A 27,523-nucleotide genomic window follows, 5' to 3' on the forward strand; every position below is an offset into this window, starting at 1 on the left:
TGGATGAAGCTCTACCAGAATGCCAGTGGGCCCATGGAGGGAGGGAGGGAGAGAGGGACTTCCCATTAGCTGGTTCTCCTCCCTCTGGAGGTTGGGGGGCTCTAAGGGATAGGGGAGGTGGAAGAGAAGGACCCCAAGTCATGCCTTTATGCCTCTGGCTGAAAACTCCTCAGTGCAGTAAGCCAGGGGTTAGGATAAAGAAGCCATGTTTTACCAGCCAGCCCTGCACTAGGAGCATGTGGATAGAGAATTTGCCTAAGGGCAGGGCCTTACAAGTGCAAGCGTGTTCACTATCGAAGACCCTGCTGCATCACCCTCACTCACACTCGTACACACGTATACACTTACATAAACATACGTGCACACATGCTCCAGGTAGGGACCAGAGTCACCAACACCTTCCTAACTCTGAGCACCAGCTCCTTTAGTGAAGTAGTTGGCATTGTTTTTCTTTTAAAAACAACCCACTTGTGTTCGGTCTCATAATTGATTTCATCTCCCAGCCTGGAGTGCTTGGAACACGTCTGGGGTGTTAGGAAGGGTCCCCTTGATTCTCCATTCTATAGGCCTATAATTTTCTTTTTTTAAAATTGAAGTCTAGTCTTTGAGGACTAGGTCCCCGCACACAGCTTGGGCTGTTTGGCAGCTTGAATCTGCTCATCACCTTTGCTTGAACTGGCTCCTGGTGTGCCTGTCCATGCCCTGTCTCCTCAGACTGGGGAGCCTCCTTCTGCATGTGCAGGGGTATCGGTCCCACTCTCCCCCAGCTTAGCCATGTGCTTCCCCAATCCATAGAGGCAGGCAGCTGTTTCTACCCATGGATCCTCTCCAGTGAACCCCTATTCAGAGGCCCAAATCCAGGGTCAATATCTGGGTCAAGATTACCTGGGAAGTGGGGGGAGGGAAACCTCCCTTTGGACACTGGAATGGAATATGTCTGCAATCTGGTGATGAGGGAACTGTTGAAACCTGATCAAAAGTGAAAAGGCCACTCGTTCTAGGATCTAAGTCTCATGTGCAGTGTATTTGTGGATCTGTGTAAGCATCTCATTAGACTATCCAAAGCTTTGCTGAGAAAATAAATGTATGATTATATTTGAAAAGAAAATCTATATATTTTTCAAAACCAGAACTTCATGGAGTGATAAGGGCTCAGCTACTGTCTCTTGCTATCCTACAGCTCCCTTATCCTGTCTACAAGCTGTAGTAAATGATAAGGATCCAACCTGGTCCCTTGTTGCCAAATCAACCCCATTCCTTCCTCACTATAGGACTCTGACCCAGGAAGGCCCCAGCCTTTGGTGTTACCCTTGCATGGATGTGCCCTGGGCCTGGGAATGTACTTGCTCCTAGCCACCAGAGAGAGCCCTGTGGATTTAGCCCAGCCCAGCTTGGGCAAATTCAGGTTTGTGGGAACTATGTGAAAGCCCATGAAGATTCCCATCACCTGAAGTTTGTCTTTCAACCCAGTGGAGATTCCACAGGAATCTTTGATGGTCTTGGTCTAAAACTTTTTTTGTGGGGAATCTCCTTGATCTTGAGGGATCTGTGTGCCATGTACTGGTGACCAAGGCTGGTGTCACCATGTGCATTGCAGGCAGACTGCAAGGTGATACAGAAGGTGGGTAGCCCCTTTACTATCAGCATTTACGCTGGGCATCAGTATGGGGCTGAATTTTATTCCTATAATACCAGAAGCTGCTGACCCAATCTTCCTGCCCCCAGCCTGGGACCATCTCAGCTCCCCAGAGAGGTAGCTGGGCGACCCAGGCACTTCCCACAGACCTAAGGGGTGATAATTGACTAAATCTGTCAGGGGCAGCAGGACCTTTTGCTATCTCCCATAACGCACACCCATGCTCGTTTGCTATGTGCCTATGTGTATGTGAGATGTAACCTAAGACTATGCAATGAGTTCAGTGCTGTCTGCCCTGGGGTGGGAATAGGGCAAAGAGAACTTTCTCATTCATGCAGTCACCTGCTCAGGGCTCAACGCAAATGGATCAGTGATTGTGCAGGCCTCAGACATCTGGAGCCTTCTGTTCTGACTATGCAAAGGGCACTGAGGGGCCTGGAAGGTGGTGCTCCACTTTCCGGGAGGATGGGAAGATTGGGCCTCAAATGGCTTCGTGCCCTGTCCCCACCCCAGGAATAGTTGGTTTGTATTTCTACCCTTTTACTTCCCATGCTGTAAACTTTTAGGTGTTGCTCTGGGTTGAGCCCTGGGAGGACTAGAGGCTCCACACCTACTGAGCAACTTAAAAGAAGACTCACTCCAGCTTAGAGAGCAGGAACACCCCTCATTCCCACCCTACTCCATAACTCAGGATTTTCTCTCCCCCCCTACCCCCCAAACCTCTTCTAGGGGCCCTTGGCTCCCCAGTTACTTGTCTGCAGTGGGCAGTCTGTCTAGGAGCTGGGCTTGGCTCTAGCAGGAGCAACAACAGCTCCCCATGATCATAATCCAGCTCTAGGCTACTGTCCTGGGTCTCATCTTTGCCATTACCGAAACCCTGTAAGTTAGAGCCTTCTGCCATCTTGATATACATCTGTGATTGGTTGCTTCCCTTGCAAAGATCTTGGGCCTCAAGAGTGGAATTTAAGACAATGTCTCCTAAGGGGATAACTTAGCTTTTCACTAGAATGCTCTTGCCTCCTACGGCATACCCTGGCATCTCATCACATTGGTCAGAGGGTTTGGATTGGCTTTCTCTACAACAACTCCCTGGCTCCCTTTCCATCTATCTACCCAGGGAAAGAAATCAGATCCGTGGGAAACAAGAATTCCTGGAAGGTAAACCAAGGACACATCTAAGTACAAGGGCTATGCCAGTTTCAGGGAGAAAAAAATGGGAATTTGGGGGGAGGGATGGGGAGAAGATGGGTGGCAATAGGAAACAAGGTGGTCAGTATGAGGTGTCTTGTCTCATCTCCTTTATCTCTGGTCTTTCATTCACGTGGTTGGAACTGCAGCTGAACTGAGCAGTTCTGTATTAAAGCATGAAAGCCACACCCCCAGTGTCCTGCTCTCTATATTGCGCCTCTACAAGTGGGAGGGAGGGAGGAAGGGAGGCACTAGACCTACTTTAGAATACTGAAGAGGTGATTGGTGATGGATAGACTAGAAGAGCACTGAATTTGGAGTTGGAAGGACTGAGGCTAGAATCTGAATGATACTACTTGTTACCCACGTAACTGGGCAAATTAGTTGCTTTCATATAGGCCTCAGTTTCATCATCTGAAATATAAGGGACTTGGTACCTTGGTATAAAATCTCTTCCATGTCTAAGCCCCGTGAAGATTAAATATGTTTTTTTTTAAAATCTGATCTAGAGAACGCAGAATGAAAGCCTTCCCCATGGAGAGCACAGTTTTGTGCAAACCCCAGCACTATCCAAACAGAAACAAGTAGTCATGGCTACCCTCTGGCAAAATTAACAGACGTGGAAAGGATGCAAAGGAGAAAAAATATTAGTTTAAAAAAGTGACTATTTTAGTGAATGAGTGCATGAATAATCATTTATTCAACGGATATTGTGCACCAGATACTGTACTAAGAAATGAGGACTCAGATACAAAAAGCATTCCAGTCCCTTATATTCCAATGGGGAAAGAAGACATATTTGGGGAAGTTGTGGCTAGGGAGGACTGTTGGTCTGGGAAATCACAGGGAATGAAGAATGGAGCCACAGAGAAAGATTAACCCATCCTTTCTGGGATTGTTCCCAGAGCTGGAAATGGAAAGCTATTGGGATGGGGGTATGAGAAGGCTGCAGGGCAGGATGATGGGTCTAGGCTGATACTGGAAAACCCTTACCTACCAGGAGCCCCTCAGAACAACTGTTTCATCATCTGTTTTCTGGGAGCAAGATTCATCATTGAAGTTCTGCTAAATTTGGCTGTTTTAGTGTTGTTTTTATCAACCATGTTGGAATCTGCTTAGCAGTCTCTTTGCTCATCATCATGGGGTCCCCTTTATTTTCAAATCATTTTCAATCAATCAGAACAGTATACAGTGTTTGGCATGTAGTAGGTGCTTAATAAATGTTTATTGATTGATTGTTCATCACCATGGGACTAACTTTATTTAAAATATATATTTTTTAAGTTCTGTTGCAAAGATGGCAAAGAGTTAAGAGAGAAAACTGAGATCTGTCTGATTCATTCCCTTTTGAGGATCAGCTCTTCAAACTAACCTAGGAGCTATTTCAATAATGGCAACCAACTATTTCTGCCTAGGTCCTGTGCCCAGCATTGAGGCCTACCCCCTATATCAGCCTTTTTGAATATATTAAAATCAATTGCCACAAAATCTTGAAGTGACAGGTTGGGGCGAGGTGGCACAGTTGAGTGTCCTGTGGCATTAATTTCCTTAAGCTCTAATTTGCTTGGTTGTATCACAATACTTATAAATTTGGTACTGAGTAATGAGGGCTTGGAGCAGATGGTCTCTGAAATCCCTTTTAGCTCTCCCTCTGCTTTGATCCTAAGCCTTCTATAATGCTCCTTCATCAGGTTTTTTGCAAAGACAATGTGAAATGGATTATGTCCACACCCATTCCTGTGCTTGATACCTGCAGGCCACAGGAGACCATAGGAGTGTTAATATTTGCCAGAATTCACTCTTCTGGGTATATAGACATGAAGATTTTGCTGTGGGCTTGCTCAAGGTTCCATTTCTTTCCCTAACCCGTTGGCATGCATAGATCCTTTCAGGACCCTGTCTTCCCAACCTGCAGCAGGATCAAAGGGCTCCCTCTCAGCCAGCTGGAAGAAAAAGCAATCATAACATGGAATGCTGCTCATTCCCACCCTCTCCCCTGAAATAGCAGAAATGGCCCCTTGAAAGGGTTAAGGGGGCCCTTAGAGGGATGTGAACTGTGGTCCCATCCCATCCTTTGCAATGACAAGAGAGTTCCCTTGTAGAAGGACGGGAAGGAGGATCTGGAGCTTCAGATATCAGGAATAGAATGATCCATGGAAGTATGCAACAGGGTCGAAGAAAGCCTGGAAGCAATGAAAGAGAGCAGGGATTGGCACAAAGCTTTCCTCAGAGAACCCCTCATGATATGAATACAGCCCTGCATTTGTTTTCCGTGCTTCTGAAGCTTTCGTATCTCCTGGCATTTCCTCTGAATTCCCTCTGGGGAATGGATAGGCAGTGAAAGGATAACCTCCCCCCACCCCTTGGATTTACAGATTAGATATAGGTTTTCCCAACTATGACATCACAGAAGTCCTGTGTTTTCCTCATCTGATAACAAACAGCCTTGGAATGTCATAGTTGAAAGGGACTTTGGGGATCATTGACTTAAACCTCTTTATCTTACAGATGTGGAAAACCGAGGCTAAAATAAACTACTACTAAGTAGCACATTTCCTCACTCCCAAACCAGGAAACTTCCTACTCAACTAGGCTGCTTTTCCTTTCTTCTAGCCCTTCTTCTTCCTTAAAAGACAGCCTGCACTCCGTTACCTTACCTAGGTTGCTTTAACCTAAGAGGCAAGATTGTTCAGTAAAAACAAGCCCTGTCATGGAAGGTGGCGACTTGGGTTTTTGCCTGTCTTTGCCCCCAACTTTACAGTTAGTCTTCAAGAGGTTACTCCCTAAAGTTCTATATTCTGAAGGTCCCTCCCAACACTGGCATGTGATTGGATGCTGGAGGATTCTCCATAGCTGTTAGGCACCCGTGAAGAAAGGGATGGAGTGGAGAAGAGGTCTACTTACTTTTTAATCATGTGCTCATAAATCACTGTGGGGATGATGGTGAGGGTGATCACATTTCCAGCTGTGGCCAGGATCTCTGTCGTCTCTTTGTCCTGGAATCAAGGGGAAGGGGGAGAAGAAAATGAGAAATGAAGAAACGATATTAGTTAGGATTCTGGTAGGGGCAACTAGTGCTGGGTTTGAAATCAGGAAGACTCATCTTTGTGAGTTCAAATCTGGCCTCAGACGCTGCCTGTGTGACCCTGGGCAAGACGCTTAACCCTGGTTGGCTCAGTTTCCTCATCTGTAAAATGAGCTGGAGAAGGAAGTGGTAAACTAGTATCTCTGCCAAGAAAACTCCAAATGGGGTCACAGAGAGTCAGATACAACTGAAATGACTGAATAAGAACAGATGCCTCTAACAATGCTGCTGATTCCACTGAAAGAGTAATGCGAAGATACACAAGATACTGCAGAGGCATAAAGAACATGGCGGCACTGATTGTAACCGACATTGGGTCATATAGGACCTTATAGATCAGTGGCCACTACTTTCAGAAAGTCAGCCTCAGAGTTTAATCTCCAACTCCCAGACCTCCTACAGGGTCGGAGAAGTTTTGTAAGGACAATGTTTCCTTGCCTATCTGTCCCTTTCTCCACCTTTCTAACCCCCAAATGTAGAGAAAAAACTGAAGTAAATAAAGATTTCACATTGTCTGGGTCTCATGTACAGCCAACCAGAGTGACTAGCTCACATGGGCTTATCTCAACTCTATTCAACTGACTAGGACCAAGTCAAAGTGGAGAGTGGGAAAAGTGTGGACAGAGAGGAATGAGTGCAACTTAGCTGTTGCAATTCAATAAGCAATTATTATGACATTACTGTGTGTGAAACAACAGGGAAAGTGCTGGGGAAGATACAAAGTTTAGGATACACACAGTGCTAGCTGCTAGAACTTATTTGTTGGAGGGAGAGGTAAAGGAGACAAGAACCACAAATAAAAACCGGGTTGACCATAAGGAAAAGGCCCCCACTGGCCTAAACAAATCCCAACCTTGTTGGCTAAATCTAATGGGTTTTATACATAGGAAAGTCCTCCCAGGCCCTGACTCAGAACTTATTTATTTTTGTTTTATATACAATTCTAACAAGCTTGGGTATGTGGTTTCCCAGACTACAACACATAAGGGGTGACCAATAAAAAATTTAGAAGAAGAGAGGGTGAAAAAAATGCTGTTTGCTACAGGCGAACATATACTGTCTGCAAGAAGTGATTGCTTGACAATGGAGAAGATGGAAAAATATGAAAACACAGACTCAAGAAGTCTAGTAGCTGTAGGCAAGAGAGTACAGAGGCAAGGAAGTCCCCATATCTCAGTAATCCCCTAGAACTCCTGGGTCATAGGCCAGCATACTAACTTCTGCTTATAATAACCACTCCGAAGGAAAAAAAAAAGTTAAATGTTTTTAACTCATTCCAATTAAATCCATTTGGCACCTACTATATGTAAGACTCTGCACTCAGTCTTGAATGATAACTAAGTGTGGTGTAAGAAGGCAGAGGAATATTTAAGACAGAGAGTATGATATGTGGTATTTCTCTGGATAAAATGTAAGCTCCCTAAGGGAAAAGATGGTTTTGTTTTGTCTTTGTGTCCCCAGCAATCAGCACAGTGTTTGGTATATAGTAGGTGCTTAATAGATGCTGGCTGACTGATGGATTGGTACAGTGGTGAGACCTCTGGAAGTCAGGAGACCCAGGTTCTAGAGCCATCTCCACTAGTAATCCACTGTGTAAGTTTAAGTAAATTACTTCCCCTCTCTAGGCCAACATTTTTCTCCTCTGTAAAATGGTAATATTGATACTGCTTACCTCTCAGGGCACCCTGAATACCTTAAGGGGCTAGATAAAAGTGAGGTAAAAATAATGATAATGATCAAAAAACAGAGGGTTTGAACCAACTTGACTCCAACAACCTCCAAGAACTTTCCCTGGTTCTAATATGTCAAGTTGTCTTCAAGTCCTGAGATTCTAAGATGTCTTGAGCTCTGTTCACAAAACTGGCCTCACACACTAGCTCTGGGTCATTTACAGTCCAGTCTGAGCCTGGCTTTCTAGGCCAGGGACCTCCAATGGACGTTCTGTCACCCTGCTGAAGATCCTGGAGGGGGTGAAGGGATGTTCAGCCAAAAGGTGACCAAGATCAAAATGATGACACTCCTGGTTACAAGCAGCCCTAGTCAACCATTGTGCTAAGCCTATCAGGAACAAAAAGCCTGTTTCAGAACTCCTGGGGTTTGCATCTGATTTTGGTTTCCATTATTGTCTATGGGATTCTTTTTTTTTTTTTTAAGAAGAAATATTAACAGGAAGAGAGGAAAAGGGGAAGGAAGGGATGATAGAGTAAGGAGGGTAGAAGAAAAGAAAAATAGAGTAGGAAGGGAAGAAGGAAAGAAAGAGGAGGAAAGAAAAAAGAAAGGAAGAAAGGAAGGAAAGAAGGAAGGAAGGGAAAGGAAGGAAGGAAGGAAGGAAAGAAGGAAGGAAGAGGAAGGAAGAAAAAAGAAAGAAGAGAGGAGGAGAAAGGAGAAGAGAAGGAGAAAGAGAAGAAGAAATTTATTCCAAAGTGATTCATGATGGAAATGTGTAAGGTGTCAGGACACATCCAGCGCAGCCCCAGGAGGCAGAGTTCTCGCCAATTTCAACAGTGACAGCGATACAGAATCTCAGTCCAAAAGCACTTTCTGGTTAGAGAGGGCTTTCATATCCAGTCTCTCATCTGCACCTCACCACAACCCTGGGGAGGGAGCAGGATAGGAGTTATCATTCCCATCTCCACCCTTCACTTTATTTATGTGTTTTGTTTTTACATGACATTTAAATATATATATATGCACACACACATATATATACACATATAGATACAGAGAGAGAGAGAGACTACTCCCACTCCCTCTTGTTATAAGGTGTCTCTTGTAACAAAGTAAACTAATAGGCTCATTTGAAAGGGTGTGCAATATTTCACATCTAAACCTCCATATGTTTTTGATGAAACAGAAATCTGTTTTTTCTCCTTCCCATCCCTCACCATATCAGAAAAAAAAGAAAAGAAAAAAAGCAAATTTATTGCAGAAAAAAAGCAAATTTCTTTTAACAAATATGCAGTCAAGCAAAACAAATTTCCTCACTCTCTGTACACACACACATACCACACACACACACACATACAATTGTGAACCCTAAATTTATCATTTCTCTGTGATGGATAAATATGTTTCATCCTCTGGAATCATGAATGATCATTTTATCGATTGCTCATAGTTCTTACAGCTTTCAGAGTTGTTTTGAGTGTGCATTGTCACTATCAAAATATCTTTTCTGGTCCTGCTCAGTTCATTCTTTATTAGTTTATAAAAGTCCTCAAAACTGTTCATATCCATAATATTGATGTTACATATCATCCCTGGTTCTGTTCACTTCACTCTGAACCATCCCATTCATACCCGACTTTCAGGAAACACCTATTTCTCATTTCTCGTAGCCCAATAGCATCCTGTCACATTCATAGGCCACAATTTCATTCAGTCATTCCTGAATTAATGGACATCCTCTTAGTTTTCATTCTTTTCTTTTTTTTTTTTTGCTATTAGAAAAACTGCTGTTATAAATACCCAGAAGAGAGCAAAGAGAGGAACTTCATGTATATTCCCATTTTACAAATGAAGAAACCGAGGTCTAGAAAAGGAAGTGACTTGATCAACTTCCCACAATCTGTCAATGGCAGACTTAGACCTCGAACCCAGATCTTGTGAACACCTAGCCAGAGATGGGTTGTTTTTTAATACCTCCAGGGACAACACCCCTGACTTACCTTCAGCCCAATGACATTCTGCCCATTCACCTCACAGATATAGTGGTTGGTGAGGAGCCCATTTTGGGCTGCAGAGCTGCCTTTGACAATGGAGGTAATTTTCCCCTTCTTCATCATAAAGCCCACAAGGCCATTGCTGTCTTTGTGCAGGGTGACTGTCCTCTGGAAGGGCCTAGAATGGGGAGACAGCAGTGAGACCAGGGATGTCCGACCCTAGAGAGAGCACCTGCTGTGTAGTATGGGGCCCTGGCCGGCTCACCTGTCCCTCACAATCATGACGATCTTCTCAGGGGAGGCTTTCTTCACTACTTTGTGGGCCTTGTCCACACTCCACCCTGCACAGTCTTTCCCGTCAATTTGCAGGATCTGGTCCCCGAAGCGCAGGCCTACGAGGGAGGCTGGAGTATTGGCCTGAACCAATTGGACAAACAGGCCCTACAAGAGGGAGACACACTTGACAGTCAGGACTGGGGTTCCATCCAGCTCCAAACATCTCTTGAAACTGGCCTGGGGGTCAGGGCTTGTAGGCTCATAGATTGAGAAATGGAAGGGACCTTTGAGCACCTAGTCCAACCTCCTCCTCATTTTATGGATGAGAAAAATAAGGGCCAGCACATTTAAAGGCTTGTCCCAAGCTCACAAAGTTTCTGAGTGCAGAATAGGGATTTGAACCTCAATTGTTTGCCTCTGAAGCTCTTATTCTTTATTTATCTATATTTGCAAAAGGCAAAATACCTAGGGTGTCTTTTGGGGCAGATGGGGCAGAGGGCTGGCATGGGAGCTGGCAGTGCCTTGTTGCCTCCACATACAGGCCCTAGCCCCTCCCTCACCATACACCCATATTGCCCCTTTTGGGTCTTTCTCTTCTCTGATCACAGGATCAGGATGTTTACAGCTGAGAATAAAATGCTATCCCAGGATGGGCAGTTATGGAGTGGGAGAAATGTCAGTGTGGTCTCAGACATAGAAGACTTCAGTTCAACACTCCAGAACTTAAGTAATTCCAGGACAACCAGCAAACCACTTCCTTGTCTTTGAGGCCTCAATTTTCCCATATGTAAAATGGGAGTAAGAAAAAAAATCTCTGTCCTGCCTTCCACACAGGAGTATTACAAACCTCAAATGAAATAATGTGGATAAAGAACTTTCTAGCCACAAAATAATATATTTATGTCCATAATGGCTAACATTTAGCTAGCACCTGCTATATGCCAGGTGTCTTTAAGTGATTTACAAATATTATCTCATTTGATCCTTACAACCACCCTGAAAGTTGGGTGCTATTATCATCCCTATTTTATAGATGAGGAAAGTGAGGCAGGCAAAGCTTAAGCAACTTGCCCAGAGTCACACTAGTAAGTCTGAGGTTGAATTTTAACCCAGCTCTTCCTGACTCTGGGCCAGCCCTCTATCCACTATACCACCTACCTGCCCCAAATATCTGTACATGTCACTCCCACACGTATCGAATTAAACTCCAAAAATGAGAACTCACATATGTGTGTGTATGCATTATAATCTTAAACAAGAGCCAATTGTAATTTTGGACGAGAATCAAAGTTTCCAGATTCCTATGATGAGCAGCAAAGTTTTACCCAGAGATTTCCAGCTCTGGCCCTGTTCATTAAGAGAGGGACACAGAGGATGCTAGAGTTTCATATCTGGAGTCAAAAGGAACTGGTTTTGACTCCCAATGCTGTTTATTGCCTGAGTGATCTTGAGCAAAAAATTTCACCACATCTTTAAAGTGTGTATGTATGCATATGTGTGTGTGTGCGTGTATGTATGTGTTTGTGTATGTGTGTACTAGATGACCTCTAAGGACCCTTCCAAATAGAATTCCCTGATCCCAGGAAAATGAGGGAAGTTCAGTGATACTCTAAGGATAAGGGGCAGAAATCTCTGGGAACCTCTCTATCCTCCTTAGCAGAAGACCCTGTCATCCTTTCCCCTTTCCCAGAGCCTCCCACAGTGATGGCCCAAGCTGGCAGGGAGGCACAGGAGCTCCCCTTCCCAATACCTTGTCAATGGCTTGCAGACGCAGCCCAGTCTTCCCCTTCTCGTCCTTGCACAGATGGATCTCTCGGACACCCGGCTTGATCTCAGCTCTTCGGATGCCCAAGTTATTTCCAGTCACTGGGGCTACCATCTGACTTTGTACAGTGGGAGTGGCCACCTGCTGTAAGGGTTGGTCAATTCACCAGGGTCAGTGTGAGTACCTAGGAGAGACTATTCTATCCTACTTGTTAATTGTGATGCAGTGGGGGTGGAGAGTGGAAAATAAACTGGGGTTGAAAGCAGGGGAGAAGACTGCCTTTCTGGGGAAGATAGGGAAATGAAGCCTCTGAGGAATGCAATATTTGTTGGCCCTACTCAAAAGCAAAACAGAGGAGACATACGCAGAAGAAAGTATAAGTTCCTCTGAATGGCCACTAGAGGGCAAAGTGGCCCCACACACCCGAGAAGCCACATGCAGTGGTGAACACGTGCGCACGTGCGTGTACTACACAGCAGGATGGAAGGAAGGATGTGACAGGATTATGGGTTTGGAGCTGGAAAGGGCCTTAAAGGCTGTCATTTCTCAGGTGAGGAAATCAAGACATAGAGAGGGTAGGTGTTGTGCCCAAGGTCCCATGGTTAGCGTCTGAGATGGATCAAGTTTAGCCCAAGGGGCTGATGAACCTAATAGAGAAATTCGCAGAGGAAGCATCTCCCCCTGCACCAGATGCTAGTCTGTGGAGTTCACTGAGGCCCGGCCTGAGGTCTCCATAGTCTAGTGGTAACTCCCTTGGAGGTACCATCAATTCCAGGCCTTCCTCGAGGCTGGGCCCAAACCTCAAGGTCCCAAGAACCAATGAACCTTTGAGTCTAGCTGGCATCCAAGACCAGGAAGGATGTTATTCTTTGAGCCTAGGGGCCCAGATCTTAGATGGAACAAGTCAAAGTATATTCAGAAGATGGAGACCAAGGACCAAAGGGATTCAAATTCATATCAAGTGAGGAAATGTCAAAGAAACCAGAAGTATTTTAATTCCAAAGAAGAGAAGGTATAGGGGGACTGTGACCATCCTCTTTAACTATCTGAAGGGACATTTTGGGGAGGAAGGATGAAGACTTGTTCAGACTGACCCCAGAACTAGCATCAACTGGGAGATATTACAGGGAAGCAGATTTCAGCTCAATATGATGCGAGAAATTGCCTATTGACAGAGCTATCCTAAAGTGGAATGGGCTGCTATAAGAGACAGTGAACTCCTTCCCTATCACTAGAGGTTTTCCAACAGAAGCTGAACAACCACCCCTTCTCAGGGTTATTACAGAAAGAATCCCTGTTCTCTGGTTCAGATTTAAATTAAGTATGTTCTGAGGTCTCTCCTAACTGAGATTCTAGGATTCTGTGGCCCAAGCTGGGCTGGGACTTCAGAGATTGCTTTATGCCAGGATTTTCCTCTGGCCTATAGTCATCTGGATTTTTCCCAAATGCTGAACTAGAGCCAGCCCAGTTTTCAGGGGTCAGAGGGGATCTTTCTTCCCTAAATGAAGCATTACCAAAGGGACAGAAGGAGCTAAATAAGAAATACCAGCACAAGAAATGGTAAAAGGAAGAGGAAAGGAAAGAGGCCGACAGACAAAAAATACAGAAGCCCCTTTAGGTCAGGAGCAGGAACTGAAGCAGCAGGGAGTGAGGGGGGCAGCACTTCCATATTCTGTGCTTAGCTGAAATGATCCAGACAGACATAGATACTCACATTGTTGGCTCCTGGAGTAACGGACAGGTTCTCTAGGACTTCTTGACTTGAGAGTGAGAGACCCATGTAACTTTCTAATTCAGCCAAATTTGGGTACAAAACTAAGAGGGGAATAGAAGAGAACAGAAAAATATGATTCACACACACATAACTGTCCCTAGTGCCAATGGCCTTTAAGGACAACAGGCATATTTATACATTAAGGAAGATTATCTACTATCTCTAAACACACATAGGTATATGTGTACATGTGGATGGATGTATATAGTATATACATATACATACTACATAGATACATACACATATACTCATATGCAACTAAATTTATATTAAGGAATAATGATATATGTATGTGTGTATCTATACATATGTATATATATGTAGTTAAAAAACCTAAATACATATAATTACATTTATGTTAAGGAATAGTGATATATTTCTATATATCATATAAAATTCAATAATTTTAATTTATTATATATTACAATATATAATGTTTTATAATTTAAATTACATGGATATTTGTCTGTCTATATCTATCTATAGATGTACCTGGATAGATCTATAGATAGACATAAAATGAACCCAAAGCTGAAAGTGAGGAATCCTAGATTCCAAGCTGGCCTCTGCCAGTTGACTTCTTAAGTGACTTGGGTAAACTATTTTTCTCTAGGACTCAGTTTCCTCATCTGTGAAAAGACTGTGCTGGACTCAAGGGGTTTTAACCTGAAGTCTGTGAACTTTTCATTTCTAATGTTTTGATAATTGTCTTTCATTACAATTGACTTCCTTTTGTAATCCAATTTTTTAAAATTTTATACAAAAGAACATTATTCTTTTGAAGATGTCTGTAAACTTGCAGACTGCCAAAAGGAATCCATGATAGAAAAATGGTTAAAAAGTCCTGGTATCTCTAAGATCCTTCCTAGCTCTGACATTCCATGTTCCAAGGTCCCTCCCAGCTCTGACATTCCATATGCTAAGGTCCCTCCCAGCTCTGACACTCCATATTCTAAGATCCCTCTCAGTTCTGACATTATTTTGGACAATATCCCTGTGGTCCCAACAAACTGAGAAGTAGAAGGCCCAAAGCCAAGAAGAGCTATGACCCCAGGAATAAATAAAGAAATGAATGAAAAGTATTTACTAAGTGCTTTCATAAGCATTATGTTTTTGTGAACTGACTCTGGTACCAATTTGTCACCATCCTAAAGAGGCCGGAGCTGTCAGAGGTATATGTGGGTATGACTTGGAATCACAAGTCTACCCTATACCTTCCAGTAGTCCCCAGCTGGCTGTGCATTTACTCTCTCCCAACCCTAGCCTTGTCCTTCCAGAAGCCAGCCGGACATGTTAGCTATCTAAGGCACCCTCCTCCTCCCTCCCAAGAATGCTCCAGCTTTCTGGTTCAGCACTTCTTAAACTATAGGGTCGTAACCCACAGTTTCAAGAAGTGCTGAAGGGGTCATGAGTGAAAAAAGTTTAAGGAGCCCTGGACTGTAATTTACCGGGTTGTGAGGATGAGGTCTCTTGAGCTGGGAGGGTCAGCATCTTGGGAATCACAGAAGCCTGAGCCTGCAAGAGACCAGAAATATCCATAAGAAACTCAGCTCTCACCCTCCTGGCTTCCTTCATGTGAAGGGGTCAAAGTAAGTTCCCAGTTGGGCTTCCTTGAATTCCTGAAAAGTTCCTATCTACCTTAAAACCAATGGAGAATGACTGAATAAGGAAGACCCTAGGAGGCAGCCCTACAACTGACCTAAGGCCCTTCGGACTAGGTGGCACATGTCTCATTCCAAATCAGTAAAAGGTCACAAACAAGAAAGGTGATCACAACAGGGAAGGAACTAAAAACCCTGTCATATGATGATCAGCTACCAGAGTTGAGAGCGGGACACATAACTTTAGAACATTTAACAGGGGGCTTGGTGAGCTGTCTTGGAAGATTTGAAGGATTGTTAATGAGGAAGAGAGATGAAACGTTTTCTCCTTGGCCTTGGAGGACAAAACTAGGAGGAGTGAGAGTAGGGCAGAAGTTGGAGTGAGGCAGTTTTCAGCCCAATATACAGAACTTCCTAACAATACAAACTATCCAACAATGGAATGAATGAGCTGTCTCTAAAAGAATTCTTCGAGAAGAACTTGAGTTAGCATTTATATACCATAGCACTTTAAGGTTTGAAAAATATTTTACGTGTGTTACCGCATTTGATCCTAACAACGATCCATCCAAGGAGGTACTGTTAATATCCTATTTTGCAGATGAGAAAACTGAGGCTGAGAAAGGTAAAGTGACTTGCCCAGGGTCATACAAATAATTTAAGTTGGTTGAGGCAGAATTTGAGCTCAGGTCTTTCTGACTCCTAGCACAACAACATCGCTAGTGCCATCTCACTGCCTCAGAAGCTGAATGACTCCTTGCTTGAGGATGTTGTAAAGAGGATTCCTGTGTCAAACACCCATTTGAGGTGTCTTCCAGCTCTAACATTCTCTGATTCCATGATCTACTTAGAAGGCATAAAGAGGCAACGATATAATAGAAAGAGCACTCTACTTATTTCCTATGTGAATGTAGAAAAATCAATTCCTTTCTTTAGACTTCAGTTTCCTCAGCCTGTAAAATTAAGATCAGAAATAATCTCTATGGTCCTTTCTAGCTCAAACTCCAACAAATCCAAGAGTTTATAAACGCCCTCTAATAATAGGGTCTTGGGATCTACTCTTCACCTAATGACATATGAGGGCGGAAGAAGAGGTTTAATAACTAAGAAGTGTGCCAGGCATGGTGATCCATTCATGGCTGAAATCCCTGGTAATGGGAGGCTGAGCTCCATGGATTACTTGAGCTTGGGGGCTGGGAGTTCTAAGGGGTGAGAGCTGCATAAGGAAGGACAAATCAGTTCAGGTCAATCAATTGATAAGCATTTATTAAGTACCTACTCTGTGCCAGACATCATGCTAAGCACTGATTGGAAACAGAGCAGGTCAAAGCTTCTATTCAATAATTGTATGATACTTTGTAAACCTTTAAGTGCTATATAAATGCTAACTATGATTACCAAGACTGGGTCCATAAGTGGCTCCTGCCCTTCCAGCCTGGGCAAGATAAGAGAGAGCCCCAGTCTCAAAATAATAAAAATAACTAAGAAGATCAAATTCACTAAAAGGTACCCATGGCCTGCTTCTTTCTCATTTCCTAACATAACCCCTTTGACTGGAGTTTGATCTTTCTGCCGCCGCTTGCCCAGCACTGGCTCCACAGCCCTCAACTTCCTCCCCACACCTCCCCCTTCATTCCTTCTGGGCTTCGCCCGAGGCAGTTGACAGGTTTTGTTGCTACTAAAGGACAGTGTCCAATGATCCCACTAGGAGCCAGACCCCTCCCAGAGCAGGTTGTCACAGGATGTCTAGGATTAAGGAAACATTACCGGATAGATTTTGTCCACCTTCAGGTCTTCTAGTGATGGGTATAGGACAGACATGGTGGTGTCCAATGAGTTACCTAGGAAACAACAGCCAATACAACATGCTATGAAATAGAGCCAGAGAGAAAAGACAAAATTGTAGAGCATGGACTGTTGGTAAATGTGGCCCGAGGCTCTGTAGCTATTGTGGGAACCTATAGGTGGCTCACTGGATAGAGGCTGGATCTAGAGGAAGGAAGACTCGTGCGTTCAAATCCAGCCTCAGACACTTACAAAACCGCATGACCCTGGGCAAGTCATTTAACCTCTGTTTGCCTCTCTTACCTTATCTGTAAAATGAGGATAATAATGACCCCTTCTTCCCAGGGTTGTTGGGAGAATAAAATGAGTTAAAATTTGTTAAGTACTTTGCAATTCATAAAGTGGTGTGTAAATAAATGTTAGCTCTTATTAGAGTGATTATGTATACTATGTAATTATGTATATTATGTATAAATGTTAACTCTTATTAGAGTAAAGAATACTGGGAAAAGGGTGTGTGATGAGATTGCTTTCTTTAGGATCTTAAGGGCTGTCATTAGGAAGAGACATTGGACTTCACAGGGTCATAGATTTGGAGCTGGAAGTGAATTTAGAGTAAAATCTAGTCCTACCTCCTGATATTACAGATGAGGAAACTGAGGCCCAGAGAGGTTGAGTGATTTGCCCAGGGTCACAAGTAGGTGTATTAGATGCACAGGTATAAATACCAACTCCAGAATTTGATGCTAAGTTGTCTGACTGCAAATCTGGAGATCTTTACCCTGCTCCAAGCTCCTGTGCCAGATTCCTGAGCAGAACAAGGAGAAGCAGGCAGGCATGAAAGACTTTATTCATCTTAAGAGGCTGAAACATTTTTTGAACAGTTGTTGAACTTTGTAGAAGGACTTCCTATCTGGGTCAGAACCACTAGTTTCTGCACCTACCCATCCATCTCTTGAGATGTACTATTTTCTTTTTTCTTTATTCATTTGTTTGTTTATTTATTTTTATAATTTTGAAGTCCAAATTGAGATATACTATTTTGAATAGTTACACCTCCCAATGATATTTCATACTTCTATGGTACATTAGGATTTGTAAAGCACTTTATATTCATATCATATTTGACCTTTACAATAACCCTGGAATGACCAAATTGTGTTATAATTCCCATTTTGGAGATGAGGAAAGTTAAGTGACTTGCCCAGGGTCACATAGTCGATAAGTATCAGAGACTGAATCTGAACCTAGACTTTCTTGAATTCAGCATTCATTGTTATCTGTTATCTAGAGGCCTAGGTATTTATGCTGCAACTTCAGAAAAAGAATTCTTCATTTCTAATTTCCCATCTAAACAACAAACCCAACACACTGCCCTGGGCTACACCAGAGGTAGAATGACCTGCCAAGCACAGTAATGTCATGAAACATGATTCCACTGGGGTTTTGGGTGAGGGGACAAGCTATTATCTTAAAAGGTTACATTTTTATGGAACTTCATAATGCATCCTAAAGATACCACTAGGCAAAATACCACGGCTGTGTGACTTTGAGCAAGACACTTAACCCCTATTTGCCTCAGTTCTACATCTGTAAAATGGGAACACACTGAAGAAGGAAATGGTAAACCACTCTGGTATCTTTGCCAAGAAAACCCTATGGACAAAGTCCACGGGTTCACGTAAAGTTGAACATGACTGAATGACTCAACAATAAACAAGGTAGAATACCAAGATAGTTTCACTCAGTGATCGATGGGGACAAAGTTTATTTGCATCCAAAAACTAAATGCTGGAAAGGAACTTTGAGGTTTAAAACAAAACTGAAAATCTCTTACTGGCTGTCTGATCCTGGGCAAGTCATTTAACCTCAACTGCATCTCCTCCCCCTGAAAAAACCGAAAATCTGCACATATTCCTCCAGTTGCTTCTCCAGGTTGCCTATGGAATTTAAGCCCTGTTTTGGTTTGGTTCCTTTCAGTTGTTCAACAGACACTGAATAGATAGAATCATAAAAAAGTCTGCATTTGGAGTCAGACTACCTGAATTTGAATCTTCTACCTGTTCCTCATTTACTGTATGGCTTTAGGCAAGTTTTTTCAGCTTTCTAAACCTCACTTTCATCATCTGTAAAACTGGGAGGAGGGGAGAAGTTGGACTGTGGCTTCTGAGGTCCCTTCTAGCCCTAAACCTACCCTCTCATGACAGTAGAGGATCATAGCAGATCCAAGACACTTTAGATCTTGGCCTTAGCACACTTGGCCTTAGAAACAATTTGTCAAAGAGGAAATAAGGCAACATCAGGCAGTGAGAATCTGGCTTTCCCAGGTCCCCTGTCCAATGGCTCTTCCATCACTGCCTTTCTAAGTCTTCTCTTAATACTAGAAGGGCCAAGCAGGTCAATGAATACAAAAATGTTATTATAATTTTATTCTAAAATAAAAATGTTCATCCTAGAAACAAGGGACACAGTGGATTAAGCACGCGGTCTACAGGAAGGAAAACCCGTTTAAATGTGTCTTCAGACGCTGTCTAGCTCTATGACTAAGTCACTTATCCTCATTTTCCCCTTCTGTAAAATGGGGATCACAAAAGCACTTACCTCACGTAGTTGTTGTGAGGTTCAAATGAGATAATTGTAAAGCATTTAACACAGAGTAAAAGCTCTGTAAATGTTATCTGTTATTATTATTAAAGGAGATAATGATTGTAAAGTGCTTAGAACAGGGACTGGCATGAAGCAAGCACTATAAGTAAGGTATTATAATTATCATTATTAATTTGATATCTGTAAAGTGCTTAGCACAGTACTTAATAAATACATATTTCCTTCCTTTCTTTGCCTTATGGATAAAAAAAAAAGACTGCACCAATTGATTCATCTTGATCTTTTGAGGTATTCTTAAATTCCAGTCCTTCTACTGATTTTATTGACTATCAGACATTGGCCAGATCTTTCTCTAAGCAGCCACAAGTGTCACTATCACATGAGACACATGGAACATACCCCAGACTAGTCAGGGTTTGAAGGTGTGACCACCATGCAAACCATTGTCCTTGCCGTCCCCTGGCTCACCCAGAGAATCAAAGGGGAAAACAAAACCCAAAGATAAGAGGCTAGACAGGGGCTGCCTTTGATTTTCCAAAGGACAAACAGGTCAGGGTTATACTTTAAGCTGGTGTCTGAGTGTCAAAGGTGAGAAGACATGGGCAGGACCCAGAAATTATGTTTCATTTTAAACTCTCTGAAAATCCTAGAAGAATAAATTGTGAAGGGATCATTGAGTTCCTCTATTATCTAGCCCAAAACACTGTTCTGTCTGGCTAAGGATATGACACCCAAGTCAGTTCTCCTTTACCATGGTTTCCCCCACCTATAATCAATAAATATGACACAGATTAGACATCTACCATATTCTCTGCACTACAGAACCCTGGTCTCAGCATCTATCAGTGGTGGGAAACCTGTGGCCCTCCTTAAGTGCAGCCCTTTGACTGAATCCAAACTTCAAAGAATAAATCCCCTTAATAAAAGGACTTGTTCTGTAAAGCTTGGACTCAGTCATAAGGCTGCACCCAAGGATCTAGAAAGCCACATGTGGCCTTGAGGCCAAAGGTTCCCCACCCCTGACTATCTAGAATGTTGTAGGCATTTAATGGGCTGTTAGGGGGTACAACGGACAGAGCTCCCGACCTGGAGTCAGGAAGACTCATCTTCCTGATTTCAAATCTGGCCTCAGACACATCTAGCCATGTGACCCTTGGTAAGTCACTTAACCCTGCATGACTCAGTTTCTGAATCTGTAAAATGAGCTAGAGAAGGAAATGGCAAACCATTCCAGTCTCTCTGCCACGAAAACCCCAAATGGGGTCCTGAAGAGTAGGATGTGACTGAAAAGTAACAACAACAAAGCCATTTAATAGATGACTGCGGAATTGAATTGAATTGGTTGAACTTTCCAGAGTCTATGTAATTTGCTTACTGTGTGACCTTAGGCAAGTTACTTGTTCTCTCCAATCAACTGTTTCCACCTTTCTAAAAAGGAAGTATAGGTACTCATACTACCTCTCTTGTACTAGGTTGTGAGCCAAGGGCCTTGTAAACTGTCAAATTACTAGAGCAAAGGGCCTTATAAACTGTCAAGTATTAGAAGAATATGGGACAGTTAGGTGGCTCATGGACAGAGTACTGGACCTGGAGTCAGAAAGACCAGAGTTCACATTTTATCTCAGACACTTACTAGTGACCCTGGGCAAGTCACTTTGGTTTCCTGCATAAAACTGAAGAAGGCCATGGCAAATCACTCTAGTATCTTTGCTAAGAAAAATCCATGGACACTTGGTCAACAGGGTCACGAAGAGTTGAACATGACTAGATAAGAGCCAATGTTTCGGGTCAAGTCCCTTGACCTCTCGTTGTCTATAAACAACTCTTTATGAATATATGTTACAGAGCAGGTACTGACCTACGTTAGTAGAAAGCTCACTTATCTGAGAATTCCCTACATACAAAGGTCTATTCCCTCTCCTCTGTCCTACTACACATACAGGGTCCAGAGGGCTTGGTGCTATTGAGGAAATCCAGAGAATAAGGTGCAGCCTCTCAGAGTGGGAAAGGACTGCCAAGGACATCTAGCCCACTCCGGGACTGAACAAGAATTCCCTCTACAATGCCATTTATCCTCATTCCTGAAATATTCTCCCTCCTCATCTCTATCTACTGCCTTCCCTGGCTTTCTTTAAGTTTCCCTAAAATCCCATCTTTTACAGGAATCCTTTCCCAGTCCTTAATTATAATGCCTCCCATCTTTTGTTTCCTACATATCCTGCCTATAGCTTGTTTGTACATCATTGTCCATTAGACTGTGAGTTCCTTGAGGGTAGAGACTGTCTTTTGCCTCTTTTTTTTAAATCCCCAGAATTTAGCAGGGTGCCTAGCATACAGCAGGCACTTAATAAATGTTTATTGACTGACAACCTTTGTTTGCCTCGCTTTCCTCATCTGTAAAATGAAGATAATAAATAATGGCTCCCAACTCTAATGGCCGTTGTGAGGATCAAATGTCGTTGCTGTCGTTTGCCCTTTATTCTTGAAGAGGACCATGACATCAGGGAGGTGATGTCTTGACTTGCCAGTGAACTGGATTTAAGTGAGGGAGGGAGGGCTATGCAAAGTCACCAGCCTCACTTTCTCCTCAGGAGCCATCTGGAGCCAGGGGCCAGATACCTATCAGGATGACTGGCCAAGATCAAATGATTTACATTTGTAAAGAGCTTAGTGCAGAGCCGGTCACATCTTAGTACTTAATAAACACTGGTTTCCATCCTTCCTTCCTAGCCTTTGCATAAAGATCTCCAGTGTGGAGAAGCCCCCCTCCTCCCCTCTTAGGTGACCCTTTGCCTCTTGAAACAGCTTGAATGTTAAGAAGTTCCCCAATCAAGTCTAAGTTTGTGTCTTTATGCCCGCTGCCCATTGCTTCTGGTTCTGCCCTCTGGATAAGAAGTATATCTATTCTTCCTCATGATGCCTTTTACATACTAGAAGCCAGAGTTCTCCTTCAATTTACTTCAGTCTGACTAATTGGTATGAAGAATTTATTTTGTGCAAGATGATGTGCCCGGTGATGGGGATACAAAGACATGAAAATGAAGTTACTTCCTGCCCTCAACAAGCTTACATTCTACTGAGGTGGGGGAAGGGGAAAGAATACAGCATGTATGAGGATACATAAAAATAAATAAAGTATAAACAAAGTAATATACAATGACTTAAAGATGGAGAAAATATAGGAAGTGGTACTCAAGTGGTGCTCTGAATGAATCTAGGTGGGTGATATACAGGGAACAGCTAGCAGGCCATTTTGACTAGAGCAGAGAATGTATGGAAGAAAGAAAGGAAGGAAGGAAGGAAGAAAGGAAGGAAGGAAGGAAGGAAGGAAGGAAGGAAGGAAGGAAGGAAGGAAGGAAGGAAGGAAGGAAGGAAGGAAGGAATCCCCTTACTACCTGTGTGATCTTAAGCAAGACATTTAACCTCTTTGTGCCTCAGTTTCCCCATTTGCAAAATGACATCAGATTAGGCAGTCCCTAATACCTTTTCCAGCTCTCAGTGTAAGCTCCTATGGCTAAGGCAGAGTAAAGTGGGACTGTCTGTCCCCTAGCCTTGGACAGTGGCCCTCTTTTGTTGCCAACTAAAACTGTGTTCGATTTTTTTTGGCTGCCTGATGTCATGATGTTGACAGATTGGTTGGCACTTTCCCAGTAAAGTCTTCCTTGACACACCCAGGCTTTACTGTTCTCTTCCTCCTATTTTCCTACAGCAGTCTGAATCTCCTCTTTACCCTCCACAGTCCTTAGCTGTATAGATTGAATCCCAATCCAGTCCTTGTCTGTGTAAATCATATTACCCAACAATGTAGAAAGTAAGCTCCTTCAGAGTAGGGAGAGGATCTGGTTTTGTCTCCTAAGCCCCTATTAAGGGGTCTTGCAAGGTACTTGCCCCAGGCCTAGACATGCCTCTCTTGTCTTTGAAGTTTTCTAGAGAGAGATAAGGCCTCAGAGCTAACCTGCCAGCAAGGGGTATGGGCACTATAGCAGTGATGGGGGCTGAGAGAGTTCTCATTTCTAAGGTAGGTCACCATATAAAGTGGAGTTTTGCAGATCCAGGGCAGAATTTAGGTCTATGCTGAGTGTAGGAGGGCTTTAAAAGATGAGATCACTGGGCCATGAGGTCAGGAAGGGTGAGGCTAGTCTATCCTAGGAAGGAGATTCAAACACATTCCCCTTCTCTGTGGAAAGCAAGGACCAGGATCAGATGGTCAGAATCCAGAGGGAGACTGACTATTCCAGGTACCTCCCAGCCCAGCCCAGTGTAGGTAGGTACAGGCAGGCTGAGATGGCTGAATAAGATGAAAGGGGAGCCTACCACTTTCCCCTCTTCAGAATTCCCTCTATTATGGGAACCTGAATGCAGACTCTGGCCTCTCCTCTAGAACTTCCAAGCCCTCAAAGTGAAGGAAGTCGGTTAAAAAAGCAGCAGTAAGAGAAGAAAAGGTTAGCATCTTTCAGCAAGACCCAGGGACACAGCCAGTCTTAAAGAGACTGAAATCAAATTTCCAATCCCACCAGTCCCCATGGCACGCTCATAAGTGTGGTAACTTCATGCCTAACCCTAACCTCTTTGGAAGCCACAGCTAGGAAGACCACCAAGACTCAGAAGTCCTATTCCCACTACCTAAGGAGAAGTCACAGTGGGCTCAGGAATCTCCCCTCCTTACTGGGCTCCCAGTTCCTGCACTCACTGAATAGAATGTGTATATGTGGAGGAAATACACTAACCACTCACTATACAACCTTGGACTCAGCATTCCCCATCTCTGGACCTGAGTTTCCTCTTCCAGGGAAGAGGGAGTTAGACTAGCTGGTCCCTTCAGACTCTGACTATTCAAGTGATTAGGCCTCTTCCACCTCGGATATTCAGTTCTGAGATCTAATGTTCTAAGGGCCCTTTGCAGCTTTGGCTTGCAGCCAGTCAATGGAATTCAGGAATTCCTTCTTCAGAGCTCCAGGTCCTAGAAACAGAGAACATTCACAGAGTGCCTGCTACGTGTAGATTCAGCAGAAGTAAAGGCATAGCATAAAGATTCAGCTTGTCAGAGATGGGAGGGGCCTTAGAGTGCAGCTAGTTCATCCTAGCCGTTTTACCAAGGAGGAAACTGAGGCCTAGAGTTTTGCCCAAAGTCAGCCAGCAAATTAGTGACTCCTGACTGCCAGTCCAGAGCTCTTTCTACCACACCCTCTATAAGCACCTGCTAATGAAAGGCATTTCCCAGAGATACCGAGCTACTGGGTCCTTTGAGGTTAAGTAAAACCAAGGAATTTAGCACACAGTAGCTGCTTTGAATACCATTCAGGGGCTGGGAGAGGTGGGAGCATTCAGGAAGGTTGGAGCTTGGAGGAAATGTTGGTATGACTGAAAAAAAATTCCTTTAAAGAGTCTCCACAATGTACTCCTGAATTCGAAGCTGGAAGGCCCTCAGATCATCTATTCAAAAGTCTGAAACAGGAAGGACCTTGCTCATAGTAAAATTCATAGCAGAGATTCTAATATCCTTGGAATCTAGAATTCCCAAATCCCTCAGATATAAAAGCTACTTGCAGATTGGGCCCTCTAATTCACTTCTCTTTGAACTCTCTTTCTCTCTCATTTCCTATCCCCCCAACTCCATATCCAATCTGTTGCCATGGCAACAGTTCTCTCTCAATGCCCCCTTCTTTCCTCTGACACTGCCCCCAGCCTGGTGCTGGCCCTCCTCACCACACACCCGGATTATTGAAGAAGGCTTATGGCTGATTTCCCTTCCACAAGTCTCTCCCTACTCAGCTGTCAAAGAGATCTTCCCAAACTGCAGGTCTAACCAGATTACCAGGTCACCCTGTTACGCGATATCCTTCAATGGCTCCCTATCATCTCCAAGATCAACTGTAAAATTCTGTTTGGTGTTCAAAGCCTTTCACAACTAGTCTCCTCTCCCCCAACCTTTCCAGAAGACTTATACCTTACACCTTACCTTCCCACATACTCTGAGATCCAGCAACACTGGCTTCCTTGTTATTCTTCTAACCGGAAACTTCATCTCCCTGTTGACTCAGTCTAGATTGTTTTTGTTTCAGTCATGTCTGACTCTCTGTGACCCCATTTGGGTTTTTTTTGGCAAAGTGGTTTTCCATTTCCATCTCTAGCTCATTTTACAGATGAGAAAACTGAGGTAAATAGAGTTAAGTGAGTTGCCCCCCGTCACAAAGCTAGTAAATGTCTAAGGCCAAAATTGAATTCAGCTCTTCTTGACTCCAGGTCCAGTGCTCTATCCACAGAGCCACCTTGCTGTCCTTCATCTCCTACTCTGGTCATTTTTACTGGCTAAGGTGTTGGCTATGGAAGGGGGATGGGGATGTCAGAAGAAGCCTAATTAAATGGAGAGTTATAGGAGAAGTTGTGACAAGGTCATGTGTGTATTCATCATCATCCCTGAAACCACATGAATGGGAAAAAGACAGAGACAGAGAGATATGGGTAGAGGGTAGCACAATAGAGACACAGAATGAGACGGAGGCAGAGGTATTCCTAGGTAGGAAACAACTGGTTTCTCAAAATGAAATGAGATTTGAAAAAAAAAAAAGGGAAAAAAAGCTCACCAGGGTTTGTTTATCGTCATCTTGATTAAAATGTTAACAAAAAAAATTCCATTATCAAAAAAAAGCCCATAGCTCCAGATTGTATGAGGGTGGGGAAAGATCCCTGGCCAGAGTCAGGAACCCTGGCTTCTGGTCCTCATTATGTCACTGATTCTGGATGACCTTCCTTTTTCTGAACCTCAGTGCTGTCATCTGCAAAATGGGGGGGACTGGGCTACATGAGCCTCCAGCTTTGACTTTCGGGGAATCCTTTTCTTTTTTTCAAATGAAATAGAGCCTTCTCACACAGCGGGGAGAAACGTCACAGGCAAGGGGGAGCCACAGGAAACAGGCTGCTCTGGGCCTTTGGAGAGGTGAGGGGGTGGAGGCAGTGGATTCCAAGCAGCTCTAGCAGAGAGGAAAACCCATTAGAGGACATCGGAGTGCCGGCAGAGAAGCGCGGGCCATTTGGGGCTAATGGAAAGAGGTCTTGGCTCCAGCCAGCCCTTTGCTTCCACTGGGGCCCCTGGCCCCGACGCCTTCAAGGCAAAGTACCCTGTTCTGGAGCCAGGGAAGCAGAACACAGCGAAGAAACAGACGGTATCAGTGCCCACTCTCACCACGTTATTAATGTTTAATCCCCAGGATTCACATTTCATCCTGGCGCTGGAGGCTGGCTAGCTGCCATTCAGAGCCCCTTTACTACATTACCTCCGGAATCCTCACCCCCAGGAGGGGAGCACTGAGGCAGGATTGAGTGTACTGGATGGTGGGAGGCGGAGAGACAAAAAAGAAAAAGAACCAATGGGTCAGAGGAGAATTCGCAGAGAGGACCACAGCGCAGCTCTGTCCTTCGCGGGGAGAAGGGGGTGCGCTGTGGGCACCCTAAGGAGACCTGATCAAATAATGCCAGAGAGGGGGAGGGGAGAGAGAGGCAGCAAAGAGAGCAAAAAGAAAGGGGCAGGGGAGGGAGAGGAAATGGGCGGAGGAAAGAGAGCAAGAGGAATGGGGAGATAGGAAAAGGGGGAGGGAGAGCAGAAGGAAATGGGGAGACAGCAAGAGGAATGGGGAAGGGCATGAGTAAAAGGAGAGATAGAGGAAGGAGAGCAGGAGATATAAAAAGGAGAAAAGAAGGGGAAGCTGAGTGAAAAGAGGAAGGAGGAGGAGGGAGAGGAGAAAAAAGGAGGATGGAGAGGGAGAACTGGAGAAAAAGAGGGGAGGGAGAAAGGAGAGGGAGATCAGGGGAAAACTAAGAAAGGAAAGAACGAGAATGGGAGAAGGGAGAAAGGGAAGGAGAGACAAAAGAGGGGAAGAGAAAAAGGAAAGAAGTCAGATAAGAGGAAAAAAAGAGGAGGAGGGAGAAAAGAAAAGGAGACCAAGAGGAGGAAAAAAAAGGGAAGGTTCTTCAGCCATCAAATCACCCTTTCAGTCAAAGTTAAGCAACTTGCTGTTGGTGGGTCTTTAAATGACCAGAGTTTTCCTAAGGGTGCTTACCTGAAGACTCGAGGCTGGCACTAGTCTACTCCTCTGCTCTCCTGTTCCCAGGAAGGTCTGTCCTCCTCTCAGGAAGTCTCTACGCTT

General features: G+C 43.9%; 1 protein-coding gene across 2 annotated transcripts; it reads right to left on the reverse strand.

Moving 5' to 3' along the window:
* Positions 1-3,501: 3,501 nt before the first annotated feature.
* Positions 3,502-27,523, reverse strand: SDCBP2 (syndecan binding protein 2). Of its 2 annotated transcripts, none has more exons than XM_072631707.1 (9): positions 27,437-27,523; positions 16,755-16,828; positions 14,835-14,901; positions 13,327-13,427; positions 11,598-11,756; positions 9,837-10,012; positions 9,578-9,749; positions 5,729-5,820; positions 3,502-5,007 (listed from the first exon to the last, which is right to left on the reverse strand). In XM_072631707.1, exons 2-9 carry the CDS (start codon positions 16,806-16,808, stop codon positions 4,953-4,955), a joined length of 876 nt encoding a protein of 291 aa, XP_072487808.1. In that variant the 5' UTR covers positions 16,809-16,828; positions 27,437-27,523; the 3' UTR covers positions 3,502-4,952. The 2 variants fall into 2 exon arrangements, with proteins under 2 accessions (XP_072487808.1, XP_072487809.1); XM_072631708.1 differs by having other exon boundaries at positions 4,822-5,007; positions 11,598-11,753.

The sequence above is a fragment of the Notamacropus eugenii genome, chromosome 1 (assembly GCF_028372415.1).
Source record: "Notamacropus eugenii isolate mMacEug1 chromosome 1, mMacEug1.pri_v2, whole genome shotgun sequence".
Classification (NCBI taxonomy): Eukaryota; Metazoa; Chordata; class Mammalia; order Diprotodontia; family Macropodidae; genus Notamacropus; species Notamacropus eugenii.

Coding starts and splice junctions, on each gene's coding strand:
- SDCBP2 (XM_072631707.1), bottom strand. CDS start 16,808: ATGTCTGTCCTATACCCATCACTAGAAGACCTGAAGGTGGACAAAATC. Junction 10,013..11,597: donor GTCTGCAAGCCATTGACAAG/GTATTGGGAAGG, acceptor TCCCTCTTGTAG/GGCCTGTTTGTCCAATTGGT. Junction 5,821..9,577: donor AGAATGTCATTGGGCTGAAG/GTAAGTCAGGGG, acceptor CCTTGATTCCAG/GACAAAGAGACGACAGAGAT.